General features: G+C 42.8%; 1 protein-coding gene across 1 annotated transcript; it reads left to right on the forward strand.

The window, feature by feature from the left end:
• Window positions 1–1,861: 1,861 nt before the first annotated feature.
• LOC145418784 (uncharacterized) lies at window positions 1,862–21,359 on the forward strand. The gene is made up of 3 exons (XM_080287117.1): window positions 1,862–1,931; window positions 9,186–9,338; window positions 21,157–21,359. Exons 1-3 carry the CDS (start codon window positions 1,862–1,864, stop codon window positions 21,357–21,359), a joined length of 426 nt encoding a protein of 141 aa, XP_080143243.1.
• Window positions 21,360–22,974: the final 1,615 nt, after the last annotated feature.

The following is a 22,974-nucleotide window of genomic DNA, read 5'->3' on the forward strand; positions in this document are numbered from 1 at the left end:
TTTTTTTTTACACTTTCGCTTACTCTGTTCATTTCTTTTTTCTTCGTCTTCTTCGGACAGGCTGTGATGGCGGGTCGGTGGCTATGGGCGGCCCTTTCTACCCTGCTGGTCACACTGGCACTGCAACTAACGCCGGGTAAGTAAAGAAGAAAAAAAGGAAAAAATCCTAGGTTTCTCTCTCTCTCTCTCTCTCTCACCTGCGTCCAAGAACCAGGTTAATGGGAGTAACGTAAGCTGGACTTGCTTTTGCTCTGGATTTTGTTATTGTTGTTGTTGTTGTTATTGGGGAACTTTGGGAAATAATATTCAAGTACTTAATAATAACAAAACCAATTTTCATGGGTTATGCTTGCCTGGTACTGCCTCCACCTCACCCCCACCCTCTACCTCCCCCCGTCCCACCCAACCCCATCCCTCACCCTACCCTACCCTACCCTACATTACTCTTACCTGCCCCACCCCGCCCAGATACTTTCATTCTTGTCATAATATCAAGACTAAAAACAGCCTCACCTGTGTGGGGCTCAGACCCACCTCGGCACTGTATGTTTAAACACACACACACACACACACACACACACACACACACACACACACACACACACACACACACACACACACACACACACACCTATGATCTCCAGTCTTTTAAACGCAGTTTGTTCAGGCATCTCGAAATGTACGGAGCTTGAAGTTACCTATCTGGTTATTTTGTTTTTATTTTCTTGGAGGGAACAACCTTGCAGGTTTGTGGCCTTTGGTTCCTTCTTCCATTAAAAAATCTGGGATAAATTGACTCTGGTTATTTTTTTTTTCTTGCGGGACGAATCTTCCGGGCAGGCCTTTGGTTCCTTCTTCCATGCATTAAAAAAAATCTGGAATACCTGACCCCCAGATCGATAAATTCCAAAATAAATGAAAATCTCGATAAAGAAAGAAAAAATTATCAAAAATTATGAAATACGTCATCTAAGGAAAGAGAAAAAATAAAAGATCCTTCTAAGCAATTTGAATATTTGTGAGCCTCCATGAATTTGTTGACGTTTATGAGGCAGTGAAAGAAAACTATTGAATCAGTTTGTATATATATATATATTTTTTTTCATTGTTTAAGATTTCGATATTGGTAATAAGGTCCATACAGGGGGGTGGAAAAATCTGGAAACTGATGGCTGTGAAAATTCCTCTATGTATCATTACTTTATTTCTTCACTACATCTCTTCAGACATGGCATTCTCTCTCTCTCTCTCTCTCTCTCTCTCTCTCTCTCTCTCTCTCTCTCTCTCAGCTATACTCCTTTCATCTTAACTTGGCCCAGATTTTCGTCCTTTTGCAGCTTATATCACGAAGATCACTGGCTTAAGGACATTGATACCACTTCCTCGTGACTAGCATCATATTCTACTGTCGCTATATAAGGTAGTGTTCAAGATGGAGGGATGGCAGTTTTAGGCCAAGTTAAAGTAGAAATAGTATGGAAGTATAACAATGATACGGGTTACCTCAAAATATTTACACACACACACACACACACTTAAACACACACGCCTACACACAAACAGCGCATAAACACACACACACACACACACACACACACACACACACACACACACTTCAAAACACACAAACAGCGCATAAACACACACACACACACACACACACACACACACACACACACACACACACACACACACACACACACACACTGTAAATATATGAAATACAGGCTAACGCATCTGACACGTACAATTCTAACTTAAATTTCCTCCATCGATTTTTTTTTTTTTTTACTTTCGCTCACGCTGTTTTGCGAAGAGAACATTACATTTCTTTTTCTTCGTCTTCTTCGGACAGGCTGTGATGGCGGGTCGGTGGCTGTGGGCGGCCCTTTCTACCCTGCTGGTCACACTGGCACTGCTACTAACACCGGGTAAGTAAAGAAGAAAAAAAATTAAAAGAAGAACTAGGTTTCTGTGACTCTCTCTCTCTCTCTCTCTCTCTCTCTCTCTCTCTCTCTCTCTCCAATTTTCACACCCCTAAGTTTCCATAAAATTTTCACCCCCTGTATGGACCTTATTACCAATGTCGAAGTCTTGAAGAAAGAGAATATATATATATATATATATATATATATATATATATATATATATATATATATATATATATATATATATATATACACACACACACAGCACGATCCAACAGTTTTCTTTCACTGCCTCAAAAACGTAAAAAAAAATCATGGAGGCTCAAAAATATTTAAATTGGTAAGAACGATTTTTATTTTTTTTCCCCTGGCTTTTCGTGGCGTATGTAATAATTTGTAATAACTTTTTTCTTTCTTTACCCAGGCGATTTTCATTACCCGTTTCCGGCCCGGAGGGGCTCAGGAACGGGTATTGTTTTCACTCGGTTTGTCTGTTTGTATGTTTGTCTCTCGGTCTATCTGTCTGGCTGGTAGCAACTTTACGCGAGAACTATTGGTGCGATTGTGACTAAAATTACAGTGGTGATGGGCTATGACTCTCTGATCACCTGATTAAATTTGGGGCCAAATTGGGCCAAGGCCCAGACTGTAGGGCCAAAGAATGTAAAAAACAATGTAAAAAATGCGTTTTTCGTCATAACTACTTTCAAATCTGTTATATCGACATGACACCAAAACCTAAAGAAGCATCTTTCAAATATGCATCCTATAACTTGCCTTATTACATCAGGGGGGTCACCCCCCAGTTAGCGATAGGGAGGGTCAGTGTCACGTGGGTCGGGCCTAAAATTTCTAATGGACATAAAATCGTCAATTTTCACCCGATTTATTCCAAATTTGATATGTGACATCTTTGACTAGATATCCTGTTGTTTATACGTCAGCACTAAAATGACTGCCGGGGATGGGTTTGCTGTGCCTTGGCACCGCATCTTGTTTATTTTAGAATTTATCGATTTGGAAGTCAAGTACTGGTATTCCAGATATTTAAAAATCAAGGAAGAAGGAACCAAAGGCCTGCCGGGAAGATTCCCTCTCCACCCAAAAAAAAACAAACCAGAGAGCCAATTTATTCCAGACTGTTTTAATGGAAGAAGGAACCAAAGGCCACAAACCCACAAGATTGTTCGCTCCAAGAAGAAAAGATAAACGTAATAACCAAATAGACAAATTCAAGATCCGTACATTTCGAGACGCCTGGACACACTGGATTTAAAAGACTGGAGAGCATAGGTGTGTGTGTGTGTGTGTGTGTGTGTGTGTGTGTGTGTGTGTGTGTGTGTGTGTGTGTGTGTGTGTGTGTGTGTGTGACAGAAAAAGAGTCATAATTACGTGACGGCCATACATCTTTTAGAACTACAGTGCCGAGGTGGGTTCGAGCCCCACACAGGTGAGGGTGTTTTGATATCGATATAATTGGAAGAATGAAAGTGTCGGGGTGGGGTGGGGTAGGGTATGGTAGGGTAAGGTAGGGTGGGGGGAGGTAGGGGGTGGGGGTGAGGTGGGGGTAGGACCAGGAAAGCATACCCCCTTAAAATAGGTCTTGTTAAGTACCGTACTTGAGTGTTATTTCCCAGACTTCCCCAGCAACAACAACAACAACAATAACTAAATCCAGAACAAACACAAGACTAGCTCACGTTCCTCCCATTACCCTGGTTCTTGGACGCAGGTGTGTGTGTGTGTGTGTGTGTGTGTGTGTGTGTGTGTGTGTGTGTGTGAGAGAGAGAGAGAGAGAGAGAGAGGAGAGGTTTAAAGTAATTTGAAGACATGTTTAAGGAAGAAACTAGAGAGAGAGAGAGAGAGAGAGAGTCATCAATCATGCACCAGCCCGAGGTGTTCCGGGCACAGATTGAAATCCCAAAGAGTCTGAGAGTAATGGAGTAGGAAGAGCAAAGGTACTCTCTCTCTCTCTCTCTCTCTCTCTCTCTCTCTCTTAGCTGAATAAAATCGTCTGGCTTTAGCGGGAATAGGTTGCTCGAGTAGGCGAGCATGAGAGGACGAAGACCCGTATTTTCGTCGGGTAAGGAGGCTCCCTAACACCTTTTCCTTATCGATTTATTTTTGGATATGACTGGTTAATATCCTTTTATAGGTTTATGCAGAGTATGACGATATTGGAAGGATTTATTTAACACAGAAGAGGACAGTAATGTGTAATAAGCAAAATAAATCTCTTAGGAAAAAGATGTATGGGAGTTTCCTCAAAAGAGGTGAGTAAGATGTATTAAGCAAACCCGATCGCCTAGGAAAAGGTGTTAGGGAATACGGGCCTAAGTATTATCCTAGTATTCATCAGCATCTTAGTAATTATTCAAGTTAGGTAAAGAAGGAGATTAATCCGAATGTGAATAACTGAGGCCTGCTGAATAATGAATGGCAATGTGTGTGTGTGTGTGTGTGTGTGTGTGTGTGTGTGTGTGTGTGTGTGTGTGTGTGTGTGTGTGTGAAGTGAGCCCGTGGAAAGTTGTTACTGTCACCACCACCACCACCACCACCACCACCATCACTACCACCTCCACCAGCACTACCACCACCACCACGTTCCCCCGTCTTTATGAGTTTTATATGATTTTCCTGTATTTTATCTCGTCTTTATGCTCTTTTTTAATATCACCCGACGAATTTATTATAACTAGAATATTTTTTTGATGATGCCCTGTTCTTTACGATGCCACCTCTCGCCTCTGTTATGTCGTATGTTCCCTGTCTTTCTGAGGTTTATGTGATTGTGTTGCTTTTTTCTCGCTTTTTTTTTTTATATCACCAAACGAATATATTATACCAGATTCTTATTTACGGTGTCCAGTGCATTAACTATATCACCTCTCACGACTTTATGTCGTACGTTCCCCGTCTTTCCGAGTTTTATGCGATTTTCCTGCATTTTTTGTCTTTTTTTTAATACCACCAGACGAATTTATGATAAGTATAATTTTTTTTATGGTGTCCAGTGCAATAACGATGTCACCTCTGTTTGTTGTACGTTCCCCACTGCTATGATCTTGTTTGAATTCGCTACATTTCCTTTCTTTCTTTCATTTTGTTTGTGTGTGTGGATAAACTCGTGTGCAGACAGTAAGAGTTTCACGATGCCGCCTCTCACCTCTATTTGTAATGCCTCTCCCGCTGCTCTGAGTGTATTTGAAGTAGCTATGTTTGTTGCTGCTGTGTGTGTGTGTGTGTGTGTGTGTGTGTGTGTGTGTGTGTGTGTGTGTGTGTTTGTATTTTCGTGTATTTTTGTATGAAGCATTCCCATTGACGAATTTGGATACAACCCTGGGCAGCCGTGGCCTTGCCACTCCCACCTGTCATAAGTTCTCCTGCAGTCCGTGCCAGATCCATTTTCCCAACAGCCCAGAGGACATCGAGGACAAGGCAAGGATAATGAACATGACCTTACATCGGCCTGCTACCATATAAGCCTTTGTTTTGACTCCTCTGTAACCTAATGATGACTTCTCATTAAAGTCTGTCTCATCCTAGCCAGCAGAGGAAAGGGACAAGTAGAGGTGAAAATAGGTGAACTTTTATTACAAGCGAGGGCGAAGCCCTTCCGAGTCTCTCGTCAAGTAGTGGCCTTTTTCACACGTGAGAGGCCCAACCCGGCCTGGCCCAACCCAGCCCGGCCCGGCCCAACCCAGGCCGGCCTGGCCGGCCAATCCCGGCCCGACCCGACCCTGCCTGACCGTAACGCTTTTGAGAAGCTTATAACTCAGCAGTCACAGGGCCGATCACTGCGTGGTTTGCACCATATGATAGCCCAGTTCTTTAAGATTTGTTGTTGACAGGTTTCATCTGTCAAAAACACACATTGCTCGTGAAACGCGCTAAGTGCAGCATATGGAAAATCTTCAGAAGAGGGCCACAGGCCAGACAGTTTATTGTAAAGGCATGAAACTTGGTAGGTAGACAGCCATCAATATACTCTAGGCATCCTCGGGGTGTAAGGCGAACTTCAGTGTTTTTGGATTTAAATGGCCTGCTCTTACCTCGCCGACAAAGGCGTTTTACTGGTATATATGGGCCGAGAATTATACCAAGCCTCTCGCAGCTTAGCAACAATAGCCAGCAGAGGAAAGTATGAAATAGAAGAGGTGAAATATAAGGTGACCATTTTTTGTCTACATTTGTACCTTGGATGTGAGTTTCTCTCTCTCTCTCTCTCTCTCTCTCTCTCTCTCTCTCTCTCTCTCATTCTGTTTAACCCAAATTAAGTGAAAGAAGACCCACTTTCTTTTCTCCCTCTCTCTCGACACACACACACCACGTCACATAATCAAGCAGCCAAATATATTCAGTGACTTAATTGTTTGCCTTCTTGCTTGTGACCCCGCGTTGCAAAGAGCCGAAGCGGATGATTGACATTTGCAACTCTCAACTAATCTGCATTTTGCCCCAGCACACGCACACAGAGACAAGCGAGCACGCACACGTACACACTGACTCAGACACACACACACACACACACACACACACACACACACACACACACACACACACACGCACGCACGCACGCACGCACGCACGCACGCACTCACACACACACACACACACACACACACACACACACACACACACACACACACACACACACACACACACACACACACACACACACACACACACACACACACACACACACACACACACACACACACACACAGTACTGAGGTCCCTTTAAACATGCACACACAAAGCTTACACGCAGTATTGCCTGCCTTTTACGCACACACACACACACACACACACACACACACACACACACACACACACACACACACACACACACACACACACACACACACACACACACACACACACACACACACACACACACACACACACACACACACACACACAGCCGTACGAAGCTCCTTTAAAACTCCTCTGGACAATTACTCCGAAAATCGTCTTTTAGTAGCAAAAGAAAATGAACGTCCTCCTCCTCCTCCTCATCATCATCATCATCCTCATCATCATCATCATCATCATCCTCATCATCATCATCATCATCATCATCATCATCATCATCATCATCATCATCATCAGGGTTAGTCAGACTAATGCAGAGCAAAGGCCTCTCCCATATTTTTTTTCCTCTCAGCCTGTTCCATCCAGTCCCAGCGAATCACCGAATTATATTATAGGTTTCGGTAATTCTTTCTTTATTACATGGATCTTACCGTCTAACAACAGCAAGAATTAGTAATCAAGGAGACACGCCGTTGTGTTTAAGTAGCTGAAATATTCAGAACAAATTAGAATATACTTAACCCTGCGTATAGTCCCCAAATCCTGGCAGTTGTAGTAGCTGTAATCCCAGGCTTATCTGAACGTGAACCCGGTGGACTGCAGGCTTAAGTTCCCCTCCTCTTGCAGTCCACCATCCTCCTTTCGGTGGACAAGCGTGGAGTTGAGTTTTTTTTTATAACCAAGCAGCAGAGCCAACTATACTCGTTTTACTCTAACTTGGCCAGAATTTGCATCTCTCCATCTTGAATTCCAAATTGTAGCACCATATTAACAATGGATTATGATGCTAGTCACGAGGAAGTGTTATGGAATGGGTGTAGAGTCGTAATATTGTCTTTTTCAACCACTGACCTTCGTGAAATAAGCTACGATAGGACGAAAATCTGGACCAGGTTAGTGTGAAAGAACTGTAGTCATATGGGTGCCACCGCGAGAAGGCTCCCACTCCAACGCCAGACACGCCATGCAGTAAATCAAGGTGTTTATTATTGTATGCGTTTAAAATTCAGTTATTCTAAATTATTTTAACCTTCTCTTTTAATCCCCAAGCTCTAAGGAGAAATAAACCCGTGCAACCTGGGCGTGTGTTGCAGAGCCTTGCCTGTGTTCCAGAAGGCGGAGTCCCTTTTTCTCAGGCGCTTAATTCCTCCCTTTGTCCTTTGCAACGAGGTAAAGGGCCCGGCTTTCTGGACCTGCAGTTTACATTACACTGAGCCTTGTGATTATCTGGGCAAGGGGTGAGGCTGCTGTTTAGACGAAGGCAGTTTTTTTATTGTGTGAGATGGGGGTGGGGGATAGGGAGGGGGATGTGGAAGTGGAGGGATAAGTGTGGGGGTTAGGGTGGGGGTGGGGTGAGGGAGAGTGGGTGTGGATGGGGGATGGGGGAATGTGCGTGGTGTTTGGGGGGGAATGTGTGTGGTGTTTTCGGGGGAATCGTGTGTGTGTGTGTGTGTGTGTGTGTGTGTGTGTGTGTGTGTGTGTGATACGAAGCGACAGTTCATCATCATCATCATCATCACCATCATCATCATCACCATCATCATCATCATCATCATCATCATCATCACCATCATCATCATCATCATCATCATCATCACCATCATCATCATCATCATCATCATCATCACCATCATCATCATCATCATCATCATCATCATCATCATCATCATCATCATCACCTCTCCTGAATTTCCTTCCTCATTTTCCTTCCCTCCAGGCTTCAGCGTGGAGTGTTTCCTCTGCAGCTACGCCTCCCGAACCATCACCATCATCTTCACCACCACATTATTCCTGATGTCCTACCCAATTTTCTTACCATATTTTCCTGATGTCCTACCCAATTTTCTTACCATATTTTCCTGATTTCCTACCCAATATTCTTACCATATTTTCCTGATATCCTACCCAATTATCTTACAGTATTTTCCTGATTTCCTACCCAATATTCTCGCCATATTTTCCTGATTTCCTTCCCAATATTCTCGCCATATTTTCCTGATTTCCTACCCAATATTCCTTCCATATTTTCCTGATTTCCTACCCATTTCTCTTACCATATTTTCCTGATTTCCTACCCAATTTTTCTTACCATGTTTTCCTGATTTCGTTCCTCATTTTTCCTACCAGATTTTCCTGATTTTCCTCCCCCTCAGGCCTCAGCGTGGAGTGTTTCTTCTGCAGCAACTTACCCCAAATAATCATCGTCATCAAATTTTTCCTGATTTCCTTCTCAGTGTTCCAACCCAATTTACCTTCCTGATTTTCCTCATTTTCCTGCCCCTCCAGGCTCAGTGTGGTGTGTTTCCTCTGCAGCTACTCTCCACAAATCACCATCACCATCATCATCATCATCATCATCATCATCACATTTTTCCTGATTTCCTACTCAATTTCCCTGCCCCATTTTCGTAGCTGATTTTCCTCCTTTTCCTGCCCCTCCAGGCCTCAGCGTGGAGTGTTTCCTCTGCAGCTACTCTCCTCGAAGCAACAGCTCGAGGATAGACGGCTGCATGGACGCCAACTTCACTGAGGAGCAGATCGAGTCCGGATCCTGCGACTTGGGCTGTGAATCGGTGACCGTCTACGATATTAATGGTGAGAGTGGAAGCTAGCTCTAATTTCTCTCACACTGGACTCTCGATAGATAGATGGACAGATTGACAGAAAGATAGATAGATAGATGGATAGATAGATAGATAAACTTCATATTGCTTGGCTGATCTTCATTGTGAGTTTCTGAACCATATATGAGACCGGATGAGACAGTGAACTCTCTCTCTCTCTCTCTCTCTCTCTCTCTCTCTCTCCAGTCCACACTGAGCCTTGGCGTGGTGCGGACGTCTCTGCCTGCCTCTCTTAGTCAGACCTCATTTTGGCATTTGAAGCAGAGAATGCAGGGGCTTCGGGAGGGGCCTCCTTACCACTACCTCCCATACCTAATTCGTTGACGACCTCTGAACCGCTTATGGACACTTCTCTTGATGAACACTTACCAACTACATCAACTATGCCTACCGACTACCATACTACACCCGCCGTCGCTGTCTCAGTTGCTCCCCCTGTATCCAACCCTTCCAACATTGCCACTCTACAACCTTACGAACCCTTCTCTGCCTCGACACCGAGCTCCTCTGTTTCAAATCTCCACCACCCAAAGTCCACTGCTACTGTTTTTTCCTCACGCATTCGTCCTTCCATTTTATCTAAAACCAGTCATTCATTTTCATCGTCGTTATTTGACCCCCAGAACTGGACCAAATATTTCACCATTCCCCCTCATGCTTCTCTAGCCTCAGATGATTTGGAGTTCCATCTACTTTTACTCCGTCATGTTGGGAAGGATGTGACATTTCGTTCCCTACGTGATGGATCTCGTATAGTTACTGTTCAGAATAAAGCCCAGGCTGATGCCATGACTACCTCATTATATAACACTGGTGCTCCCATTCCGACTTCCAGGGATTTACGCCTAAATTCTGTTGTTGGTACTGTCGCTGTCCCCCCATATGTACGATTAGGTGACAGGGAATTTTCTGATTGTTCGTCACATATCCAAGCCGCCCTTCAGGAGTTGGGGCATGATGTTCAGTCTGTCCTATGTTACACCATTCCACTGAGAGGAAACCGTACACGTCCAGTTAATATAGCTAAGGTCACGTTTAATTCACGATCTCTCCCTGAATATGTGATTATTGGTGGTATTAAGTTATGAGTGAGAGAGTATATTGATTCTCCTCGACAGTGCCGATCATGTTGGCGCTATGGCCATCCCAGTAAGTGGTGTCGCTCCGTGGCTGTTTGCCCCAGGCGTGCTCAGCCTGATCATGCCGAAGCAGACTGACCTGCTGCTGCATGTCGTTGTCCCAGTTGTGGAGGTGGCCATCCCGCCTACATACGTTCTTGTCCCACATACCTATTTGAGTGCGAGGTTTCTCGTACTCGTGCCCGTGATCCAATGTCACGTAGGGAGGCCCGCCAGATTGTCCGAAGTATGGGATTTGATGATTGTTCCACGTATGCAGGCCATATCTGTTGGTCGATCAGGATCCCTACCTGCTCCTCGACCCTTGCTCCTAGTACAGCTTCACATGTACCAGCATTGACTTCCTCTGTCGCCACAACTGTCCTCTCAACCCCTTCGCCCGTTGCCCAGAATTGTCCACCTTCTACCTCACCGACTTTGTCTACAGATGGCCAATTGCTTATGGCCACCAACGGAGTTCACGCTCAGCCTGCCATGTTCAGTCGATCCTTGTTTGTTCCACCGAAACAATCTCTCCGCCCTCCCCGTCATGTCCCCCCTTCCCTTGTTTCATACTCCAGTAAACAGCCTTCTAACCACCGTTCTGGTACTACTCGAATCCCTCATTTTCACCCTACCTCATCCTTGTCCTTTGCCCTTCGCTTGCGACCTGGTTTTTCCCGGACAACAACACCTCCCTCTCTAAACAGTCTGAAACCGCAGTGTTCGCCGTGTGAGTGTGTTTCTCGACCCACCAAGTCTAGTATGGGGGTATCATCTGTCAGAAGTTCTACTCAAAATTTGTCTCCCCTCAACACCAGTTGTTTCGGGGTGTTCTTCACGGGTCATACAGACATGTGTGGAGGTACATCCAGTGCCAGATCCCCTACCACCTACTCCTGTTCCTCCCTCCCCTAATCCGTCGATAATTCCCTCCCTTTCTGTTGTTTCCAATGACGCTCCTCCAGTCATTTTGCGTTCCCCCACTTCTGTTCCTTCCCCCATACTATCCTGTCGCTAATTGTGATTGCCCCTCCCTGGTTATTGTGTTCCACAATTAGTTTCTGATGTCCTTGGTTTTACCTTTATTTTTTAGTGCTTTTATATTTGTTTTATTGGATTTTATTTTATTTTATCTGTTAGTATTATGGCTTCCGTACTTCAGTGGAACATTCGAAGTTTTAATATGAATTGCTTTGAATTTAGATGCCTCCTTGCCAAGTATTGCCCATTGGTTGTGTGTCTCCAAGAAACCCGTCTTTCCATCCCTCCTGCTCAAATCCCAGGTTATGTTTTCATTAGTACGCCTTCTTCGATTTCTGAATCATCGATCCTCATTCACAGTACAGTCCCCCATGAACCTTCTTCAGTTTCTTCGTCACTTAAGTGCACTATAGTGAGGGTTTTCTTCCATCGCTGGATTACTATTATTTCACTCTATTTGTCACCTTCCTTCCCCATAGATTTCCCCGGGCTTTCACGTCTTTTATCACTTGTGCCTCCGCCTATATTGCTACTGGGCGACTTCAGTTGCAGGCATCCCTTATGGGGTGATAATGCCATTTCTGCTAGAGGCTGCCTACTTGATTTTTTTCTGTCTAATCATGACCTCCACATTCTTAATTCTGGCTCATTTACACATCATGATCCTCGCACTCATACATTTTCTTGTCTTGATATTTCTCTGCTCACCATCTCTGTCTTTAGATTTTACCTGGTCTGTACTGGATACCTGTTTGGTTAGTGATCACTTTCCCATTTTACTCACTAGTTCATCCTGTTCACCTGTTTGTCGTCCCCCGCGCTGGCTTTTTGACCGTGCGAAATGGGATGAGTTCTCTTCATTTTTCCACTCACTTTTAGTCCCCTCTTCCGCCCCAAGCGTGAATGATATAGTTACCTATTTTACAGACCTGGTGCTGGCTGCCTCATTGGAATCCATTCCCCAGACTACACGCCCCTTTGCGTCCAAATGCGTTCCATGGTGGTCCCCTGATTGTACTAGAGCCCTTCGGATCAGAAGGGTTCGATGGAGAACGTACCGATGAAGAAAGCATACTCCAGGCCGCCAATCTGCCTTCCTTGCATTTAAACGGGCTGATGCCATTTTGCATAGGACAATAAAGGCTGTCAGAAAGGCAGGTTGGTCGTCTTATGTGTCCAATGTCACGTCTTCCACGCCGGTTACTGTCCTGTGGAATTATATTCACAAAATTTCAAGCAAATACTCTCCCCCACCAGCTCCAGTACTTCATGTCGATGGTGAGTCTGTTGCTGATCCTTCTAGGGTTGCAAATATACTGGGAGACCATTTCAGTGAGATCAGCAAGGGAGTCCATCTCTCTCGGGAGTTCCATCACTATAAACACGAGGTTGAACGTACCCCAGTGCGTTTTACTCTGTCATCTGCGGAGTCATATAATGTTCCATTTTCTATGTCCGAGCTTCTGTCTGGGATCCAGTCTTGTGGCAACACTTGTGAGGGCCCCGATGGTATTCATTACCAAATGATAAAACACCTACCCCGACCAGTATTATCCTTTCTCCTGTCACTTTATAATACGATCTGGACAGATGGTGAGTTCCCTGACGCCTGGCGCATGGCATATTTGCTTCCCTTTTTAAAACCTGGTAGGACCGGTCACTCTCCACAGGATTACAGACCTATTGCTCTTGTCAGCTGCTTTGGTAAGTTACCGGAATGGATGGTCAATGCTCGTTTGATGTGGTATTTAGAATCTAAGAATCTTCTTTCCGATTTCAATATGGGTTTCATAAGGGGCGTAGTTCTTTAGATCCCTTAGTGAAGCTAGAGTCTTATATCCGTCAGGCTTTTCGTTGCAAGCAATCAGTTCTCGGTGTCTTTTTTGATCTTGAGAAAACATACTACACTTCGTGGAAGCATCATATTCTCTGTACTTTAGTCCATTTTGGAGTAGTTGGTAATATGGGTGTTTTTCTCGACAATTTTTTGAAAGCTCGAACCTTTCGGGTGCGTGTTTCTGGCAGTTTATCGGCCACCTTTCCACAGGTGGAGGGCGTTCCACAGGGGTGTGTTCTGAGTACGACTTTGTTCCTTGTTGCAATAAATGGTATTTTCTCTTCCTCCTAGAGTCCATGCTTCCGAATATGTAGATGATTTAGCAATTTACCTTGCTAATGCTGGCCCTTCTCGTCTCGGTCAATGTATGCAGTCAGCTGTGAGTGTTGTGTCGACTAGGGCAACTTCTCATGGATTCCGCTTTTCGCCATCTAAATCACGAACTATGATGTTTTCCAGACGGCGTGTTATTCCACAGCCATCACTATATCTATATGACACCCTTCTTCCATATCATCCTACTACTACATTCTTGGGTTTGTCTTTTGACTCTCGGTTGACTTGGTCTTCACATATAGCTACCGTGAAAACATCTGCCTTTCGACGACTTCAACTCCTACGGACACTGAGCCATCTCAGTTGGGGCTCTGATCGCACTCTACTCCTACGTTTACATATCGCCGTAGTTATTTCTGTTCTTGATTATGGTTGTCAAGTCTATGCCTCTGCATCCCCTGCCACTCTTCGCAGGTTGGATGCAATCCATCACGAAGGCATTCGTCTTGCTTTAGGGGCATTCCGTTCCACTCCTGTTCAGAGCTTGTATGCTGAGTCTGGTTTGCCCTCCTTATCGCATCGTCGTGATGAACTGACCCTTCGTTATTATTACAGACTTAATCAACATTCCTCGTCCGGTTTTCTTTCTACATCCGTTCCATCCAATCCATCCCGGACACCTTTCTACCAACGGTACTCCTTTTTACATAGAGTAGATAATTTCTCCCGCTCTTTATCTCTTCCTCCTCCTCGCGTTTTTCCATATCACCTTTGTTCGTTTCCTCCGTGGCTTATTCCACCCCCAAGTATATGTTCCTCTGTTCTCCCTGCAACTAAATCCTCTACCTCCCCGTCTCACCTACGATCTCTCTTCTATCACCATTTGTCTTGTCATTCGTCAGCCACACCCATTTATACAGACGGCTCGAAATCCTCTGGTGGCACAAGTTTTGCAGTTTTGTTTCCCAATAGTTCATATCAATCCCGTCTCCCTGATGTTGCTAGTATTTTCAGTGCAGAATTATTTGCTCTTTTGATTGCTGTTCGATATATTTTTTCTTCACAGATCTCATCTTTTGTTATATTCACAGACACCCTTAGTGCCCTTTTTAGGCTCCAGACCATTCCCGCAGCCAACCAACTTGTTCTTAAAATTCAGGAGTGGTAGTACAGGATTGCTACCAGGAAGAAAGTAGTCACCTTTTGTTGGGTTCCGAGCCATGTTGGTATTGCAGGAAATGAACAGGTGGATTTTTTGGCCAGGTCAGCAGCGTCTAACACATTATCCTCCAGCTGTCTCACAGTATGTGACTTTTTTCCATCTCTCTCTTTGTCACTTAAGCGTCGATGGCAATTGGAGTGGTTCCATGTTACTAATAGTAAGCTGCGTTCCATTAAGCCCACTGTTTCGCCTTGGTCATTTTCTTCCTTTCCTAACAGACGGTGGGAGACAGCGTTAGCACGTTTGCGTTTAGGCCATACCCGTCTTACACATGGCTATTTGATGGCTGGTGGAGTACCTCCTCTTTGCTCCTACTGTCAGGTTCTACTTACTGTAGAGCATCTCCTACTGGACTGCCCTCGATACTCTGCTGAGCGTCACCGTGCTTTCCCTTTCCTTGGTAACTTACGCCATCCACATTCACTTGCTGATCTTCTAGGTGAATCCACCCACGTTTCGGTTACCGCTCTCATATCCTTTTTGTCACGTATCCGTATGCTTTCCTCCATATGATTGCTTTACCTGACCGATATCAATTATTTCTTGTTTAGTGCCATATGGCCTTTGCTGTCTGGCACTAGTTTTCCTATTCAATCAATCAATCAATCAATCTCTCTCTCTCTCAAAATGCTTCATATCATTCATTATCCCCATTCTGTTTACATCTGTCTCTCTCACAAAAAGAAGTCTCTCTCTCTCTCTCTCTCTCTCTCTCTCTCTCTCTCTCTCTCTCTCTCTCTGTTCTTTTTCAGGACCTTTCTCGAGTTATGAGTTTAATTAACCACTCTCGCTTCAAGTTTATGGTGTATTGAAAAACTTTAAAAATGCGTGAAGGAGCAATGGACGTAAAATTTTTTCTCTTATTTGCCGCTCGAAAAATGGTGAAGTGGTTTAGATTTGGTTATTGGCACTGTATTTTTTATTACATGGTAAGAGTTGGTTATTGAAGACTAGGTGATAAATGTAGTAATAATGATAATGCTGTTGTTGCTGCCATTGCTGCAACTACTACTACTACTACTACTGTTAGTACTGGTGCTACTACTACTACTACTACTATTGCTGCTGCTGCTTCAACTACTACTGTTATTACTACTACTGTTACTACTACTACTACTACTACTGCTACTACTACTACTACTACTACTGCTAATAATAATAATAATAATAATAAGTAATGATGATGATGAAGAAGAACGATGATGATGATGATGACGAAGAAAAGTAAGAATCAGAAGTATAATACTCCCAAAAAAAATCTTTAATAAATGGTGAATGAGTAAAGGTAACAAATTCACCTTTATTACACCTCATGGATAAAGTATTGAAACTTTCCAATTCGTCTTTTACCACAGTAGTTTGAGATTTTAAAACCCTCAGTTTGAATCCTTTTTTTCATTTTTTCTTTTTGGTTAAGGAGAAAGAATTATTTTAAGAGTGGTAAGAGAGGAAGAGGGAGGGTTCTAAGAGGGGAAAAGGCGGGGTTTTAAGAGGGGAAGAGGGGGGTTCTAAGAGGGGAAGAGGAGGGGTTCTAAGAGGGGAAGAGGGGGGTTCTAAGAGGGGAAGAGGGGGGGTTCTAAGAGGGGAAGAGGGAGGGTTCTAAGAGGGGATGAGTGAGGGTTCTAAGAGGGGAAGAGGGAGGGTTCTAAGAGGGGAAGAGGGAGGGTTCTAAGAGGGGACGAGGGAGGGTCCTAAGAGGGGACGAGGGAGGGTCCTAAGAGGGGAAGAGGGAGGGTTCTAAGAGGGGAAGAGGGAGGGTTCTAAGAGGGGAAGAGGGAAGGTTCTAAGAGGGGACGAGGGAGGGTTCTAAGAGGGGAAGAGGGAGGGTTCTAAGAGGGAAGAGGGGGTTCTAAGAGGGGAAGAGGGAGGTTTCTAAGAGGGGAAGAGGGGGTTCTAAGAGGGGAAGAGGGAGGTTTCTAAGAGGGGAAGAGGGAGGGTTCTAAGAGGGGAAAGGGAAGGGTTATATAAGGGATCAAATGGAGAGATAAAGAGAGAGCTTCGTGGATACGGGAATAGAGGAGGGTAGAGGATATAATCAGTACAATCCAAAAGCATAAATGGATGTGGGCAGGTCACGTCCTTCGTAGAACAGATAACAGATGGACAACCAGGGTAACTGAGTGGCAGCCCAGAGATGGAGTGAGAGGAAGAGGCAGACACGGGCCGAGATGAAGAGGTAGAGTGAGAGGAAGAGGCAGAGAACAAGATGGAGAGATGGAATGAGAGGAAGAGGCAAAGACGAAGATGGAGAGATGGAGCGAGAGAAAGAGGCAGACAAAGAATAAGGAGAGATAGAGTGAGAGGGAAACGCAGACAGACAAGAAGACAAAGCGATGGAGTGAGAGGAAGAAGCAGACAGAGAAGAGATGGAGTGAGAGGAACAGGCAGAGAACAAGATGGAGAGATGGAGCGAGAGAAGGGGCAGACAGAGAACAAGTTTGAGAGATGGAGTGAGAGGAAGTGGCAAACAAAGGACGAGATGGGGAGATGATTTTGCAGATTTGCTGGGATTGGATGGAACAGGTTAATAGCTAATAGGTCAGAGTGGAGAAAAATGAGAGTCTTTCGTCCTGTTTTAGAATGATGATGATGATGATGATGATGATGATGATGGTGATGATGGTGGTGATTATGATGGTGATGATGATGATGATGGTGGTGGTGATGATGGTGATGACGATGATGGTGAAGATGAAGATGATGGTGGTGATGATGATGATTATGTTAATGATGATGATAGCGGTGATGATGATAGTGATGATGATGATGATGTAGGTTAGTAAATCGGGGAAATACCTACGAATAAATATAATATCTGTAAGTAGGTCTACTTGTAAGTACAGAGAATGAAGGACAGCCTAGAGTGGATACGTTAGAAAGATTAAGTTGACATGGTAAGTATTGTAAGTAGGTTTCTTAGTGAGTTAGTATATTAGAGTAAGTAGGCCTTGTGTTAAGTAGACAGACAAGCCTTAGATTGAGTGAGTATACTCGCGTAAGTAGGCCACTGAGTAAGTAGATTAGTGTACCACAGTAAGTATGCCTGGGTGTAAGTATGATAGTATATCAGAGAAAGTAAGTTGGTTAGTATATCAGGATAATTAGGTTAGTATATCAGGGTAAGTAGGTTAGTATATCAGGGTAAGTAGGTTAGTATATCAGTAAGTATGTTAGTATAGAGTATGTTAGTGTTTCAGAGTAAGTAAGTATGTTAGTATATCAGAGTAAGCAGGTTATTATATCAGAGTAAGCAGGTTAGTATACCTGAGTAAGTATGTTAGTATATCAGAGTAAGTATGTTAGTATATCAGAGTAATTCGTTAGTATATCAGAGTAAGTATATTAGTATATCAGAGTAAGTATGTTAGTATTTCAGAGTATGTTAGTATATCAGAGTATGTTAATAGTTCAGAGTATGTTAGTATATCAGAGTATGTTAGTATTTCAGAGTATGTTAGTATATCAGAGTAAGTATGTTAGTGTATCAGAGTATGTTAGTATATCAGAGTAAGTATGTTGAGTATGTTATTATATCAGAGTAAGTATGTTAGTATATCAGAGTAAGTATGTTAGTGTATCAGAGTATGTTAGTATATCAGAGTAAGTATGTTGAGTATGTTAGTATATCAGAGTAAGTATGTTAGTGTATCAGAGTAAGTATGTTAGTATTTCAGAGTATGTTAGTATATCAGAGTAAGTATGTTAGTATTTCAGTGTAAATATGTTAGTATATCAGAGTAAGTATGTTAGTATATTAGAGTAAGTATGGTAGTATATCAGAGTATGTTAGTGTTTCAGAGTAAGTAAGTATGTTAGTATCTCAGAGTAAGTATGTTAGTATATCAGAGTAAGTATGTTAGTATTTCAGTGTAAATATGTTAGTATATCAGAGTAAGTATGTTAGTATATTAGAGTAAGTATGGTAGTATATCAGAGTATGTTAGTGTTTCAGAGTAAGTAAGTATGTTAGTATCTCAGAGTAAGTATGTTAGAATATGAGAGTAAGTAGGTTAGTACAACAGAGTAAGAACTGTATGTTAGTATATCAGCGTCAGTAGGCAGTGTCTAGCGTGGGCTATGTCGTGCCGAGCATATGAGGGTAATGGGTTGGAGTCCACTGGCAAGGCTATACACACGGATGCATGCATACATACATACATACGTACATACATACATACACACCCGTACCGTGGATTGTTATAACTGGATACAGCGAGCATACATACATGATACGTAGATGATACATACATACATACATACATACAGTACATACAGTACACACATACATACATACATACATACATACACCCGTACAGTGGATTGTTATAACTGGATACAGCGAGCATACATTCATGATACATAGATGATATATGTGTGATACAGGACACACATACATACATACATACGTACATACATACATATATATACTTGGCTATTATAACAGGGACTAGAAGGATCCAAGGAATATGGTGAGGATACATACATGATATGTATATAATACTGGCCACACACACATGACGTTTGTGAAAAGTCTGTATACAACAGATATGACTAGGTAGAAGGAAGTTTTAAGGTGTCGTATGTATATATAGATTGATAGATAGATAGACCGATTATATAGATAGATAGATAGATTGTGTGTGTGTGTGTGTGTGTGTGTGTGTGTGTGTGTGTGTGTGTGTGTGGCCATTCATGCATGCGAATGAATGTCTGAGTGGATGAGCAAATTGGGAGTGTGTCGTCCTGTCTCGGCTACCACCCTTTACTTTGGGGAAGCAGCCTAGATTTATAGATAGATAGATGTATGTGTGTGTTATATATATATATATATATATATATATATATATATATATATATATCCAATCCTACGTTGCCCCATGAGGAGCGGAGGAGCCCGGGGCTAGGAAGTTGGTCCTGACATTTAAGATGAGTGACCAGCCTCACTCATCCCTGAGTGGCATTGCGTGAGCAATAAACCCCAACCACCCCTTGGATATAAACCTTCACCGGCTCAATCCGATTGGAGCACAGTAATTACCCACTAAACCACCAGGCGCCAAAATTTGGTTATATGGTTACCACCCAGCGTAGTAAATGGTTTCCTGGTGAACAGGAAACCATTTGGCTTGTCACTCAGTGCAGAGTCACCCATAGGCAGAAGGAAGAGGAAAGAATGAAGGAATGAAAGACAGAAGAGGGAGTGTAAAGTCACCCGTAGGCAGAAGGACGAGGACAGAATGAAGGAAAGAAAGACAGAAGAAGATGGAAGGATAGAAGAAGATGGAAGTTAAGAGAGGGATGGAGGAGAGGACAGGGCAGACACCAGAGAGCAGCATTACATTAAGTGAGTGGATGGTGAGCGCCCCCACCTACCACCAAGCATATATATATATATATATATATATATATATATATATATATATATATATATATATTGTTGTGTGTGTGTGTGTGTGTGTGCAGGCGGAAAAAAAAAAATCGGTGAAAATTTACGAAAATAACGCTGTAAAACTTAACAGCATCCTCTTCAACAGTCCCGTGTCAACATACTGGGAAGTTTGACCTTGACCTGTGACGTGAAAAATACACCATTTTTGGCCTCACCTCCACCAACACGCTTTGACATGACCGGGAACTTTTATGCACAATATAGTGAATCTCTGACAAACAGTTTCGGGGACAATTTTATCATGAATTTATAAAAGAAAAAAACAGGGATAAATGAAATAAAGAGTAAACTGAAGATGAGATGGAGGGATGAAGTAGAGAGGTATAGAGAGGGGGTGCGAGCTGGGGGGAGGGCAGCGTAATGACAGGGGACAGGGCTACATGGTAATCAGACGAATTTTTAAAGAACATTTTTATAATTACCTGAAAAATAAACTATAAAATAATTGTAATCAATAGAGATAATGGAAAGATAATGAGAAATTTATAAATGAAATACTGATTAAAAAATGGTTAATATTAATTCATGCCAATAAATTACTAACCAAACCTTCACTGACTGCTGTTCATGCAGGCTGGGAGTATATTACGTATGCATGGTGACTCTCTCTCTCTCTCTCTCGTAATATTACGTCCCGACCGTCTAAAACGGATAGAATTGTCCGCGTGGTCTATAGGTCGTATTTAAAATATTTTGGTTATTCCATAACACCTCTTCCTTAGCGATTTATTCCAAACATTACACTCATGATTCTCGTATTTACTGCAGTCCATATTAAAACGATTAAAAAAAAAAAAAAAAAGCATGCCAGGAAATATTAAAAGCCAAGTATGCAAGATAATCGGTATGGAAAGGGAGCTGCGACGCCTCCCTATAACATAAACCTCTTCTTCTTCCCCTCAGAGGAGGTCGAGAGCTTCCACCGAAACTGCGCCACCAACGACACCATCATGACCAACACGTGCGAGACCTACACGACCCGGGTCCTCATCCGCCGGGTCTGCTCCTGTGACTTCTCCTACTGCAACTCAGCCTCTAGTCTACGGTGGACGGGGCTAATAGGAGTGGTGTCTCTAGCGGCGGTCCTCTATTTGGGGTCTACCTGAGTCCCCCATGATGTTGCCTTCTCCATTTTCCTTTTTCCGTATCCCATTTTCTCTAAGGTGTGACCGCCCTCTTTCTTTTTTCCCTCTTTCATCTCATTTTCTCTAAGCAGTAACTATTTTCTCCCCTCTCAGCTTTGACTACCATTTTTCCCCCTCTCTCTTCTCGTTTTCTCTAAGCTGTGACTGTCCTTTTTGTTTTTTCCCATCTTCCTTCTCGTTTTCTCAAAGCTGTGACTATTTTTTTCTCCTCTCAGCTTGGCAACTCTTCTCCCCTCTTGTCTTCTCGTTTTCTCTAAGCCGTGACTACCCTTTTTCTTTCCCTTGTTTCTTCATGAGTTTCTCTGCTTATTTTCTTTCCCCTATCCCATTTTCTCTTTGCCTTTTTTCATTCCCTTTTTCTTCACGTTTTCTCTAAGATTTGACTTTTTCTTCCCCCTTGCTTTTTCTTCATGAGTATTTTTCTTCATTTTTGCTTTTTAGATTTTTTATTTCATTGGGTAGTTCTATGCCTATGATTTACATGAGACCCCCCCCCCCTTCCTATTGCAACTTCATCACTTGTTTAGCCTCTCGTCTTGTTTCGCCTTTTACCATATTTTTCTATCTTTCTCCACGACTTTCCTTGTTTCCTTCCTCGTCGTTTTCGTCTATATGGTGAAGGTCTCTATCTGGGATCTACACGAGTCTCCCCTAATGTAACTTCTTTGCTTATATTTTTAGCATGTCTCGTTTTCTTTAAGCATTCCCTGTCCTATTCTCTCCTCATATCCTTTCTTTTTTTTCTGCATACTTCCTCTCTCTCTCTCTCTCTCTCTCTCTGCCTCTCTCTCTATGTGAGCTCAATCCTCTTTCGAAAACCCTAATGATAAAGACAGCCCACCTAAGTGTTTGAGAATTAGAAAGGAAAAATAGAGAGAGGCATTGGGAAGGAAAATAAAGAGACAAATAAAGAGAAATTAAGAAGGAAAATAAAGATTAAAATAAAAAGAGGAATTGGGAAGGAAAATAGAGAAAAATTAATTGAGAAAATAGAAAGGAAAATAGAGAAAAATAATGAGAGGAAATGGGAAGGACAATAAAGAGAAAAATAAAGAGAGTAATTGGAAGGAAAATAGAGAAAAATTGTGTTGGAAAATAAAGAGAGAAAAACAGAGGAGTTGGGAAGGAAAAATAGAGGAAAATTGGGAAGGAAAAGTAGAGAGAAATTGGGAAGGAAAAAAAGAATGAAATTGGGAAGCCTTACAAATAGAACTATGGATCAGGGAGGAGAAGTGAGCCAAAAAGGGATGAGATTTGAGATGAGATGAGCCTAGCCAGCAGTGTGAGACGAGATTTGAGATAAGAGAAGTGAGCGAGAATAATTAAAAGTGAAAAATGCCTTTCGACGACTGGAAAAAATGGATCAGAGAAGAGAAGTGAGCCGAGGTGAGAAGAGATATGAGAAAAGTGAGATCTGTTGTGAGCTAGAATTATGAGGAAGTTAAAATCTGGAAATCTGGAAGCATTACGACAACTGGAGCTGTGAATCGGAGAGCGGAAGTGGTCTGAGAAAAGTGGGATCGTTTGCGAGCAAAAATTATAGAAGAATATGAGACTAAGTTGAAAATGAATGAAA

This window comes from Coenobita brevimanus, chromosome 116 (genome assembly GCF_032717465.1).
Source record: "Coenobita brevimanus isolate Jiangsu-jjx chromosome 116, ASM3271746v2, whole genome shotgun sequence".
In the NCBI taxonomy this organism is placed as follows: Eukaryota; Metazoa; Arthropoda; class Malacostraca; order Decapoda; family Coenobitidae; genus Coenobita; species Coenobita brevimanus.

Excerpts from the sequence above, each read along its gene's own strand:
- LOC145418784 (XM_080287117.1), top strand. The coding sequence starts at position 1,862 with ATGGCGGGTCGGTGGCTGTGGGCGGCCCTTTCTACCCTGCTGGTCACA. Across the intron at positions 1,932-9,185 it reads GGCACTGCTACTAACACCGG|GCCTCAGCGTGGAGTGTTTC; the intron begins GTAAGTAAAGAA and ends CTGCCCCTCCAG. Across the intron at positions 9,339-21,156 it reads GACCGTCTACGATATTAATG|AGGAGGTCGAGAGCTTCCAC; the intron begins GTGAGAGTGGAA and ends TCTTCCCCTCAG.